The sequence below is a fragment of the Cebus imitator genome, unplaced genomic scaffold (assembly GCF_001604975.1).
Source record: "Cebus imitator isolate Cc_AM_T3 unplaced genomic scaffold, Cebus_imitator-1.0 Scaffold48, whole genome shotgun sequence".
Lineage (NCBI taxonomy): Eukaryota > Metazoa > Chordata > Mammalia > Primates > Cebidae > Cebus > Cebus imitator.
The window spans coordinates 7,517,113-7,530,133 of record NW_016107363.1 but is presented as its reverse complement, the minus strand read 5'-3'; the positions used below and the strand labels follow the sequence as shown (position 1 = coordinate 7,530,133).

At 38.1% G+C, this 13,021-nt stretch overlaps 1 protein-coding gene across 1 annotated transcript in view; it reads right to left on the bottom strand.

Moving 5' to 3' along the window:
* DNAH12 (dynein axonemal heavy chain 12) overlaps window positions 1–13,021 on the bottom strand; it is a 247,904-nt gene that overhangs the window by 118,185 nt on the left and 116,698 nt on the right. Inside the window, exons 33-37 of the mRNA XM_037738118.1 lie at window positions 11,442–11,561; window positions 9,663–9,851; window positions 7,533–7,684; window positions 3,884–4,022; window positions 2,188–2,354 (exon numbers count right to left, since the gene is read on the bottom strand). Of these exons, the coding sequence (XP_037594046.1) occupies window positions 2,188–2,354; window positions 3,884–4,022; window positions 7,533–7,684; window positions 9,663–9,851; window positions 11,442–11,561 (767 nt within the window). The remainder of the gene's footprint in view (window positions 1–2,187; window positions 2,355–3,883; window positions 4,023–7,532; window positions 7,685–9,662; window positions 9,852–11,441; window positions 11,562–13,021) is intronic.

Here is a 13,021-nt window from a genome sequence, read left to right as displayed (position 1 = left end):
AAAAAAAAAAAAAAAAAAAAGGTACCATACCATTTACGTTAGCACCCACTCACAGTGAAATACTTAGGGATATATCTAACAAAATATATAGAAGATCTTTATGAGGAAAACTATAAAACGCTGATGAACTAAATCAAAGTACTAAATAAAGAAAGATACTCCATGTTCACAGATGTGAAAACAATGTTATGAAGATGAGAGTTCTTCCAAACTTGACTGGTAGATTCAATGCAATCCCAATCTAAATCCTAGCAAGTTATTTTTGGATATTGAGAAACTGATTCTAAAGTTCATATGGAGAGGACAAAGGCCCAGATTAATCAACACTATTGAAAGAGAAAAACAAAGTCAGAGGACTGACACTACCCAACTTTAAGGCTTACTATAAAACTACAGTAGTCAAGACAATGTGGTACTGGCAGAAGAGACAAATAGGTCAATGGAACAGAATAGAGAGCCCAGAAATAGGCCCAATAAATACAGTCAACTGATCTTTGACAAAGGAGCAAAGGCAGCATTATGGAGCAAAGATAGTCTTTTCAACAAATGTTGCTGGTCACAGTGCCTCACATCTGTAATCCCAACTACCCAGGAGGCTGAGGCAGAAGGACTGCTTGAAGCCAACATTTGAGAACAGCCTGGACAACATAGCAAGACCCTGTCTTTTAGCAGAAAACAAATATTGTTAAACAACTGGACATCCACATGCAAAAAATTTATCTATACACAATTTACATCCTTCACAACAATTAACTAAAAATGCATCACAGGCCTAAATAATAAATGCAATACTATAAAACTCCTAGAAGATAGCATACGAGTAAACCTAGTTGAACTGGGGTATGGCAATGACTTTTTCCAGACACAACACCAACAGATTAGTTGAAAAACTGGACTTCATTAAAATTAACAACTTCTGCTCTGCCAAAGACAATGTCAAGAGAATGCGAAGACAGGCCTGACTTGGAGAAATAATTGCAAATGACACATCTGATAAAGGACTATCATCCAAAATATACAAAGAACTCTTAAAACTCAATAAGTAAAAAACTCGATTTAAAAATGGCCAAAGACCTTAACTGACACCCCACCAAGTAAGATACACAGAGGGCAAATAAACATATTAAAGGATGCTTCTTATCACATGTCATCAGGGAAATGCAAATTAAAACAATGAAATACCACCACATACTTATTAGAATGGCCAAAATCTAGAACACTGACAATGCCAAATGCCAGAGAAGATGTGGAGCAACACTAACTCTCATTCGTTCCTGATGGGAATACAAAATGGTATGGTTATTTTGGAAGATAATTTGGTGGTTTCTTAGAAAACTAAACATATTCTTACCATATTGTTCAGCAATTGTGTTCCTTGGTATTTATTCAAAGAAGCTGACAACTTATGTTCACATAAAACCTGTATGCAAATGTTTAGAGCAACTTTATTCATAATTGCCAAAAACATGGAAGCAACCAAGATGTCCTTCAGTAGGTTAATGAATTAGTAAATTGTAGTATATCCAGACAATGGAATGTTAGTTAGTGCTAAAAAGAAATGAGCTATCAAGCCATGAGAAGACTTGAAGGAAACTCAAATGCACATCACTAAATGAAAGAAGCTAGACTGAAATGGCTACATACTGTATTATTCCAACTATTTGACATTCTGAAAATGGCTAAACTATAGAGCGAGTAAGAGATCAATGGCTCTCTTACAAAGGGGCTGGAGTTGGGGGAGGAATGAAAAGACAGAACACAGAGTATCTTTACAGCAGTGAAAATACTCTGCATATTATAATGATGGATACATGTCATATACATTTCTCCAAACCCATAGCATGTACAACACATAAAGCAAACCCTAAAGTAAACTATGGACTTTGGGTGATTGCAATTTATCAATGGAGGCTCATCAGTTGTAACAAATGTGTCAATTTGGTGGGGATGTTGAGACTGAGGAGGTTATGCATGTGTTGGGGCAGGGAATATACAGGAAATCCCTGTACCTTCCTCTTAATTTAAAATAGCCTTTTAGAAAGATATTAGAAAGCCTTCCTTCCTGTATAGGAAAACCTGAGCAACCATTCTTTTCCCTAAATAGCTTGAAAAATATATTTTACTTTGAAAACCTAAAAGAAAAACTGAGCTATAACTTCAGCATAACTTGAGACTTGAAATAGTTACCAATGTCCACAGTCAAAAAATTGTCGTAATAATTCAATAGGAGGCTGAGCTCCATATTTCTCCAATGCAGGCATATTCATATCATCTATAAAAATTATACACTTCTTTCCCATAGGTGGTCCAAAGACTCCTTTGCGTCTTTTATCCAATCTAGCCATGATAATGTTCTAAAATATAAAGGAAGAGTAGTATATTTACCTATAATTGAATTATGAATTTATATTATACTTATGTTAAATCAGTATCAACAAGTAAAACAACCCATTTTGCCAGAATCCATGGAATTTTTACCAGTAACAATTGCTATCTGCTGAATTTATCAATGATTAACTTAACATAAAATGTTATACTTAACACCAGAAAAAAAAAAGTTTAACTCTCTGAGGGAAATAATACAAAGCAGCATTATATGTGTATTTTTATTTATTCATATTTAGGGTGACACTAAACTTCACAATCAACATCATTTAGACATTTGTTGAAATCCTTCTATGCACTCACAATTGTTACACACATATTTATGTATCTTTGTATAGTATATGCATGTTTCTACAATATTTCTACAAATGTCACCAAAATTTCTACAATACTTTCCTCACTGGATAACCAACGTATCTTTTTTTTTTTCATTTCTTCACTGAATAAATTTTTTTTTCCAACTTCTATTTCAGGTTCAGGGAGTACACATGCAGGTTATATGGGTAATTGTGTGTTATGGGGGTTTGGTGTACGGATTATCTCATCGCTGAGGTAATAAGCATAGTACCCAATACGCAGGTTTTTCAGTCCTCACCCTCTTCCCCACTTCTACTCTCCCATAGCCCCAATTACTGTTGTTTCCTTCTTTGTGTTCATCTGTATTCAACAACATATCTATAAACTAACTTAATGCATTAATCTTTACATTTGGCAGCTTTTTATAGCCAAAATAAATGTAGATGCTTTCTTACAGCTCTAATACTTTTGGAACTTGTCTATTGGAAAAATAAACCAAAATTATTGTTTTCATTCAAATAAAGCTCCACAGTAAAGAAGTTCTAAATTTGTAAGATTCTGAAGTTCAGGGAAGTATATAGACTTAAAACAATAGAAATGGGGTCAGGAGAGAATGGATAGGCATACATTTAGGAATGGATGATAAAAATGGCAATTAGAAAAGATTTCATGAAGTAGTTTCACCTTGGCACATTTGAAGCCAAAGGGTAGGATGCACTCACGTGGTTCCTGTCACAGGTCACACAATAGCCCATGGTTTGAAAGGTCCAGTGAGCAGCAAATGCCCCTGAGGACCATCCAGGAGTCTTGAGAGAACAATTCAAAGTCCTCTCATCATTTATCCCTGGGTCTCCTAATCCCTGCCCCACCGTGTGTGTGTGTGTGTGTGTGTGTGTGTGTGTGTGTGTGTGTGTGTGTGTGTGTGTGTGTGTGTCTTTTATACTTCCTTCACCAGTTAAGAAATCAATTGTTGCTTCAAGTTTTAAAAAAAAGGTAATAAAGCTCAATAACCCATTATTAATGTAAAAATGTTCTCTGAAACTTTTGTCATTAATTTCAAAACTTGTAACTCCCCAAACATTTGAAAGTTTTAAATTTATAGATGTATACAGTTGCTTATTTAATGTACAAATCTAAACACTGATCAAATAAGGCAAAGAAATTAATAATGATAGACCCACGTTTGTATCTTTAAACTAACCTGAACCTGATTGGCACTGGTCCGTGCAGAAAAGTTAACATAAAAAGGAAAGTACCGGTCCTTTTCCAAGTGATTCATTAGCTTGTCCTTCACATACACAGACTTTCCTGTACCCGTTGGACCCACAAAAAGCAGTGGCCTTAATGAAAACAATGAATATATTATTCAAAATGGAAAAAAGTCAGTATATATTTCTACTAAAGGAGGCTGTAGTTAAAAGCTTACATAAGAATCAAATCATCTTCATTAAAAACTCATATTTTACCCATAATTATTTTTTCATAAACTATGGATAAAAGTAATGATTGACATACATTTTTCCATAATGTTGCAGGGACTTTATTTTGTATCATTTTTTATTCTTTTTTTGAGACAGAGTCCAGCCCAGGCTGGAGTGCAGTGGCATGATACTGGCTCACTGCAACCTCCACCTCCCAGGTTCAAGCAATCCTCCTGCCTCAGCCTCCCTAGTAGCTGGGACTACAGGCATGCACCACCATACCTGGCTATTTTTTGTATTTTTAGTAGAGACAGGTTTCACTATGTTGACCAGGCTGGTCTCGAACTCCTGACCTCAAGTGATCTACCTGCCTAAGCCTCTCAAAGTGCTGAGATTACAGGCATGAGCCACCATGCCCAACCTATTTTTATTTTTTGAGATAAGGTCTCACTCTGCCACCCAGTCTGGAATGAAGTGGCACGATCATAGCTCACTGCAGCCTCAAACTCCTGGGCTCAAGTGATCCTCCTGTCTCAGCTTCCCAAGTAGCTAGGACTACAGGTGGCATGCCACCACACCCAGCTAATTTTTTTACTTTCAATGTTTTGAAGAGACAAGACCTGGCTATTTTGCCCATGCTGGTCTCAAACTCTTGGCCTCAAGTGATTCTCTCATCCCAGCCTTCCAAAGCACTGGGATTACAGACAGGAGCCACTGTGTCTGGCCTTGCAGATACTTTCATAGTAATAAACTATTATTTGAATAAATATAATGTTGCTATATACAAAACACTTATAAAATAATATGCTTAACTTTTTTAAACGAAGTCAAAGTCTATCTCCTCCTCAGAAAAGAGCTGTATTTATACTTTTTAGTTAGGGTACAGATATGGGGGCAGCATGTGGAACAGACTAATAGGGTGATGACAATAAGACAGCTGTAGTCTGTTTCACAGTGATCTCAATAGCCAAAGGTTTTGTGAGAGATGGAATGACAGTGAATTCTAAAGCTAACAGTTATATATACTGTTAACAGCATTTTAAAATCAATTGAATTACTAACTGAAAATATTTGTCTAAAAGCAAACTCTAAGGAATTCTCTATTCAGTGAGGCTTCAAGCAAGGTTTCCAATTTTTTTTTCTTTTTTGAGGTGGAGTTTTGCTCTTGTTGCCCAGGCTGGAGTGCAATGGCACTATCTTGGCTCACTGCGACCTCCGCCTCCCAGGTTCAAGCTATTCTTATGCCTCAGCCTCCTGAGTAGCTGGGATGACTCCAATGTAGCAGTTGTATGAATAGTACCTATGTCTTTGTCACCAGTAGAAATCATTGCTATTATTCTACACATTGCAATTGTTACAGTGTCTCAAAAATATCTCTCATGCCCATTCCTTCTTCAAAGGTATTATAGTCATCAGACCCACTGACAGATCTTGTTATTTAATGTGCTAGTAAAGAAACATATATATTACTACTATAGCCCAAATATGTTCAATATTTTAATAAATGTATTTCAACATAGAAAAAAAACTGGCTGGGCATGGTGGCTCATGTCTGTAATTCTAACACTTTGAAAGGCCAAGGTGGGTGAATCACTTGAGGCCAGGAGTTCAAGACCAGCCTGGTCAAAGTGGTGAAACCCCCTCTCCACCAAAAATACAAAAAAATTAGCCAATCGTAGTGGCAGGAGCCTGTAATCCCAGATACTCAGGAAGCTGAGGCAGGAGAATCGCTTGAACCCAGGGGGCAGAGGTTGCAGTAAGCTGAGATCATACCACTGCACTCCAGCCTGGGAGACAGAGAACAACTCTGTCTCAAGAAAAAATAATATATGTATAATTACATATATATGTATGGTTTGCATATATCTATATCTATATCTATATATAGATATAGTTTACTATATAATTCTATTTGTACTTATTTATTTAAAATTATTATTCTGCCAAATGGTTCTTGACACAAAGGAACTGTATTGCCGGGCACAGTGGCTCACACGTGTAATTCCAGCACTTTGGGAGGCTGAGGCAGGTGGATTCCTTGAGCTCAGGAGTTCGAGATCAGTCTGGGCAACCCTGTCTCTACCAAAAAAAAAAAAAAACAAAAAAAACCCATATGGCATAGTGGTGCGTGCCTGTAGTCCCAGCTATGTGGGAGGCTGATGCGGGACGATCGCTGGAACCTGGGGAATCAAGACTGCAGTGAGCCATGATTGTGCCACCATACTCCAGACTGGGAGACACAGTGAGACCCTATTTTTTAAAAAAAAAAGAACTGCTACACTAGGAATGTCCCAGAATTGGCAACTGTCTTCCTTGCTTAGCTTTTAAATGCAAAAATGCAACTACAGATACAAAATAGGGGTAAACTAATTTTCCCTCATAAGCTATTTTTTGTTTTTTCTTTTAAATGAGATAAAATTATTCACAGAATGCATTTAGAAACCGATTATCAAAAAAAGACATTTATGAATATAATATTGTCTAGTTTAAATAATATGAATGATAAATTATGGCTAGTGTTTTGAAAGGAAAATAACTATTAAATGTTAGTAAGAAAGTTGGTATGGATATGCAAACAGTACATATTTTTGATTAGTTTTATGTGTCTTTTTTTGATGGACTCTTCTGAGTTAAGTCTGAGTTTTTAATATTAATCTTAAGTGATGGAATCCACAACTGGCATAAGACATATGTGAAAATGCCAAATGTAATAGGAGAATGACATCTCAGGAGTACACTGAATCTTTCAGTAGAATGCATACTATGTGTGTGTGGAGGGAGAGGGGCAGAGGGGCAGAGGGGCAGAGGGGGAGAGGGGGAGAGGAGGAGAGGGGGAGAGGGGGAGAGGGCATGTTTAGCTCTTGTTGCCCTGGCTGGAGTACAATGGCGCAATCTCGCCTCACTGCAACCTTTGCCTCCCAGGTTCAAGCCATTCTCCTCCCTCAGCCTCCTGAGTGGCTGGGATTATAGTCATGTGGCACCACGCCCAGCAATTTTGTATTTCTAGTAGAGGTGGGGTTTCTCCACATTGGTCAGGCTGGTCTCAAATTCCTGACTTCAGGTGATTTGCCCATCTTGGCCTACCAAAGTGCTGGAATTACAGGCATGAGCCACCACGCTCAGCCCAATGCATATCTTTTTAACAGTGACACTGCAGCAGACTTTTAGTGTGCTGTTAACAAATCAGAAAAATGTTAGGCAACTTATGAGGCAGCAAAGTATGATGGCGAGGGCTTTGGAGTGGGCAATGGAAAATGTGCATTCCAGGTTTGCCAATAGCAACAGATGTCACTTTGAACATGTCAATTAGACCCCCAGGATCTCAGTTATCTGAAAAAGAATGATCTTAAATACTTCAAAAATTGCCATAATCCTATTAAAATGGTACTTTTACATTTCAAAATACTTGTTTATAGCAGAGTTCCTTACTTTGCATAGGTAATACTCAAATCCATTAGAAATGTGTATCTAATTGTATCCATCGTAGGGACTATGATGTCTTGAATCTTGGTTTGTTTATCTCCTAAATTAGTATTTTTAATTAATTCATTCCAGTGGAGCCAGCGACCTCTGTTTTTCAACTACAAGAAAAGATAAGTTTTAAAATACTAAAACCATGTACTTGTTATATCTGAAAGGCTCTTTTCAACATTTATATTAGCTTTTAAAAACTTTAGTCTTCCCCCTTTTAATGAAATATTACAATCATATAAAGGAACACATCTAACATATTTTAAGTCATAAAGCAGAAAAATAAAATAAGCATTCATGAAAACACCACTCAATTTAAGAAATACTTTTTAAATTTTCCTTTTTAATAACCTGAAAAACACAATGAAACTTTTGTTATCACATGTTCAAAATATCTAACATTTCAGACATTTTTGCCTTGATGTCTTCTTAACACTCAATATTCCCCAAATGCCCTCAAGATGTTCTTTTGCATACATCAAGTATTTATTCAAAAGCTACTCTAATGTACCTCAAGTAATCATTTCCTGGATTTTGACTTTACCTTTTTTATTTTAAAATAAATGGACAATAATCTAACTAAAAATGAAAGATCAGTAAAACTACTACATTTGTTTCTCTAACATTATTTTCTTTAGCATTTTGATCCAGGCTGAAACAACCAGGATATATATCAGCATAGCTGTATTGATGGTTACGATATGAAATTCTTCTGAACCACCGGCTAAATAGCTGCTGTCCTGACACCCCTGAGTGCCTCCCAATCTTCACTCTAGCCCCAATCATTATCTTCTTCTCCAGATTGTTGTGACCCCTCCCTGGAGACCCCCAGCCCTTCCACTGTTTTATTTTTTATGTTTTTGAGATGGAGTCTTGCTCTGTCACCAGACAGGAGTACGGTAGCACGATCTTGGCTCATTACTACCTTTGCCTCCCGGGTTCAAGTGATTTCCCTGCCTCAGCCTCCCAAGTAGCTGGGACTACAGGTGGGTGCCACCATGGCTGGCTAATTGTGCGTGTGTGTGTGTGTGTGTGTGTGTGTGTTTAGTAGAGACAGGGTTTCACCATGTTGGCCAGGATAGTGTCGATCTCCTGACCTCGTGATCTGCCCGTCTCAGCCTCCCAAAGTGCTGGAATTACAGGCATGAGCCACAGTGCCCGGCCCTTCCACTATTAACTAACAAAAGTTTTAATACCTGCCAAAGTAGGGGGAGTCTAGGACCCTATTCCAGAGCTGTGGCTGGAACCTCTGAATCTTTTCCTATCTTGCAGCAAATTATACATGTATATATGTTATATGTTTGAATGGAGGTATGTTGCAAGTTTGGGTGAATGTTTCTTTAGTAATTCATATTTGTATTTTTTAAGTTTTAGCTTTTTTAAAATCAACATTAAATATATACATATTTCAGTCGAAAGATTTATAAGATTAAGAAAAACAGCATTTCCCTACTCTCACTTTCCCTTTCCTAGAGACCTTTACCTCTCTAAGCTGGATTGTTTGATATTTATTTTCAATTCTAAAAGAATATGCTTGTGCTACTATCTCTTTTTCACTTTTAGAGATTACTTTATTGACTTCCCGCTATGACTAATGAGGATGAGACTCTCTTTCTGGCCATATTCTGAAAATTCTGTGTCAGCGCAGTTTTGGGGAAAGGGTCCTGAACTATTAGGAGAACTGGAGTCAAGTCCTGGCTCTGCTTCCCACTGACCTTTTCAGGTTTACTTCCTTATCACAAAACTTGAGATTTAGGTCAAACGATGACTAATGCTCTATCTAGATCTTATGGGGTATGAAAGCAAATTTGTAAGAATCAAATAATTATTCAAATACTTGCTATTTAAAAAATGCTGTGGGGAATTATTTAATAAAATGGAAAATTTAATTTAAATGTAAAATTATAAAAATATTATTAAAGCAAATTTATACAGCCAGTAAGTTATAGGAGGTGAAACTAAAAAGAAGGGAGACTAGAAAGCTCACCACAGGAGTCAAAACGACTCTAGGATGAAAACGCAGGAGCTTTGTCTGCTGATCCAAGGCTTTGGGTTTTATTTAACTATACCAAGCTTTCCATGTCATACCTCATACATGTAGTCATAGACCAGGCCTTTTTCATCAAATGGGCATTCCCATTTACCCACAGAGTCTGGCACTGGGTTTTCTTCATCTTTTCCCAGTATGATTAATCGTATAAAAGCATCAAAAACATGACGGCCATCTGTATCACAACTTCCTCCAATAGACCAAATCAAAGAGAATATAAAGCAAGCCTGTTGGTGGAGAAAATTTTTAACTTATAGCAATTATTTTAAAAGAAATTTTAGGAGAAATTTAATAAAAATTCAACATGTTAGGACCTGCTCAACCTACTTGAACAAGGTCATAAATGTAAATGAAGTGGAATGGCGCACTGCTAAGCCATGTAGAGTCATTTCTCTGGCAATTTCTATCAAAATATATGCATGTCTTTTTTTTTTTTTTTAAACAGGATCTCGCTCTGGTTGCCCAGGCTGGAGTGCAGTGGCACAATCTCAACTCACTACAACCTCAACTCCCAGTTCAGGTGATTCTTGTGCCTTTGTCCTGAGTAGCTGAAACTACAGGCATATACCACAAAACCTAATTTTTTTTTTCTTTTTTCCAGTTTTGTCTTCTACTTACTCATGTGATAATGTTTTGTTTTTTTAAGTAGAGAGGGGGTTTTTCTATGCTGCCCAGGCTGGTCTTGAACTCCCAGACTCAGCAATCCACCTGCCTCAGCCTCCCAAAGTGCTAGGATTATAGGCCTGAGCTACCGTGTCTGGCCCAGTATCTATCAAAATTTTAAACACCATACTGGCCCAGTGTGGTTGTTCACACCTGTAATCCCAGAGCTTTGAAAGGCTGAGGTAGAAGGATTGCTTGAGATCAGGAGTTCAAGATCAACCTGGGCAACATAGTAAGACCCTCATCTCTACCACACACACACACACACACACACACACACACACACACACACACACAGTTTGTTTTTGTTTCTTGTTTTTTGAGATGGAGACTTGCTCTGTCGCCAGGCTGGAGTACAGCGGCATAGTACTGGCTCACTGCAACTTCTGCCTCCTGGGTGCAAGAGACTCCCCTGCCTCAGCCTCCTGAGTAGCTGGGACTACAGGCATGTGCCACCATGCCTGGCTAATTTTTTGCATTTTAGTAGGGATGAGGTTTCACCATGTTGGCCAGGATGGTCTCCTGAACCCATGATCCACCCGCCTCAGCCTCCCAAAGTTCTGGGATTACAGGTGAGAGCCACTGTGCCCAGCCCAAATTTGTTTAGTATTAAATCACCTTATTAAGTGTTTATCAAATTATACTCCTTCAAAAAAAATAGGATAGTTGCCAGGCATGGTGGCTCATTCCTATAACCCCAGTACTTTGAGAGGTCAAGGTGGGTGGATCACGAGGTCATGAGTTCAAGACCAGCCTGGCCATGATGGTGAAACCCCATCTCTACTAAAAATACAAAAATTAGCCAGGTGCAGTGGCAGGCGCCTGTAATCCCAGGTACTCGGGAGGCTGAGGCAGGAGAGTCGCTTGAACCCATGCGGCAGAGGTTGCAGTGAGCCAAGATCACACCACTGCACTCCAACCTGGGTGACCGAGTGAGACCGTAGTTTCAGTTCCTTCTGACATTTTAATTTCTTTAAAGTGCTTGTTAATATCAGAATAGCAGGTGTCAGGGCAACTTTAGTGTCTCCAGCTATTCTTTCAATGCTCACCAAAAAATAGCTTTGGATCTTGTCATGTCTTTCTCAATATAAATATCATGTACCAGAAGCATAATTTATTCTGTAATTAAAAACTACATGAAGTATAAAACAAACCATAATCCAAATACGAATGTGCCTGCTAAAAGGATCATCTTCTACCACATTACAAAGCAGTACTTCAAAGAGGCGTGTGAGAGATACAACCACATTGCTGTTGCTTGTAGGAATCAGTTCCTGGAAGGTGAAAACAAGGTAACTTTCTTAATTTTCATCATATGTAGAAAATAAACACTTTATTTTTAAAAACTGATAAAAGTAAACATGGTTTTAATAAGGTCTTTTTTTTTTTTAGATGGAGTCTCACTCTCACCCAGGCTGGAGTCCAGTTGCACAGTCATAGCTCACTTCAGCCTCCAACTCCTGGGCTTGAGGGATTCTCCTACCTCACCCTCCCAAGTAGTTAGGACTATAAGTGTGCACCACCAGGCTAATTTTTTTTTAAGGTAGGGTCTCACTCTGTTGCCCAGGCTAGAGTGCAGTGGTGTGATCACAGCTCAGTGTAGCCTCAACCTCCTGGACTCAGGCAGTCCTTCTGCCTCAGCCTCCCAAAATGCTGGAATGAAGGCATGAGCCACCACACCTAGCCTCATGAGGTCTTTATAATATTTAAACTTAGAATATTTAAGTAGGCATGATAAAACATTTCTCAAATATTTTAGTTTGCCATATTATATTCCACAACTATACATAACAATTGTACAATCACACATAACATTCTAAATTCTCTGACAAATCAAAACTAGCTACTGTAAGAGAATGTTCTGAGGATAGCAGAAATGAACTCTCTAGGAGCCATTCATTCATTTATTCAACAAACATTTATGAAAAACATACCATACCTATGTGGCAAGCTAGGAGATCTGAAAATAATCTCTAAAAAGGAGTGATAATAAATTAAATAGACAAAAATAATATGATATAATAATGATATGACAGAGAAAGTCTCAGGGAAGGAGGAGGCTAATAGAGTGCTTGGGATAAACAACTGAAGGAGTGGACAAGGAGGAAAATGGGAGAGAGATACATCAAGGAGAGCTTCCTGGAGGAAGTAATAATAGCTGAGCTGAACTTGGAAGGAAAATGTTAGTTTGCCAGGTGAACAAGGGAAGGATGTTCAAGGCAGGGGAAACTATGTATACAAAGAAATGGAGATGTGAGCAGACACAGATTAACGGGATTCTGTACGATAGGACAAATGGCCAAAAATAAGGCTTGAGAAATAGGTAACAGTCAGATCCTAAAATGTTTTATATGCAGTATTAAGATTTAATTACAAGAGAAAGAGTTCCAAGGGAAGGTTTTAAACAAAGAAATAAACAGAAAGGATTTGTGTTTTGCAAACTTCATTCTGTAGCAGGACGTTATTGTATTGGATTCAGGTAGGAAGTGATGAAGGTCAGAACTGAGATACTATAATAGGAAGAGTGGGCTGAGGAGGTGGCTCAGAAACAAGGATGGAAAGAAAACAGATATAAACATTATCAAGAAGAGAAAAATCAATAGATCCTGGGGTCTGGGTGCAATGGCTCACGCCTATAATCCCAGCACTTTGGGAGGCTGAAGTGGGAGGATTGCCTGAGGCCAGGAGTTCAAGAACAGCCTGGCCGACATGGTAAAACCTCATCTTTACCCAA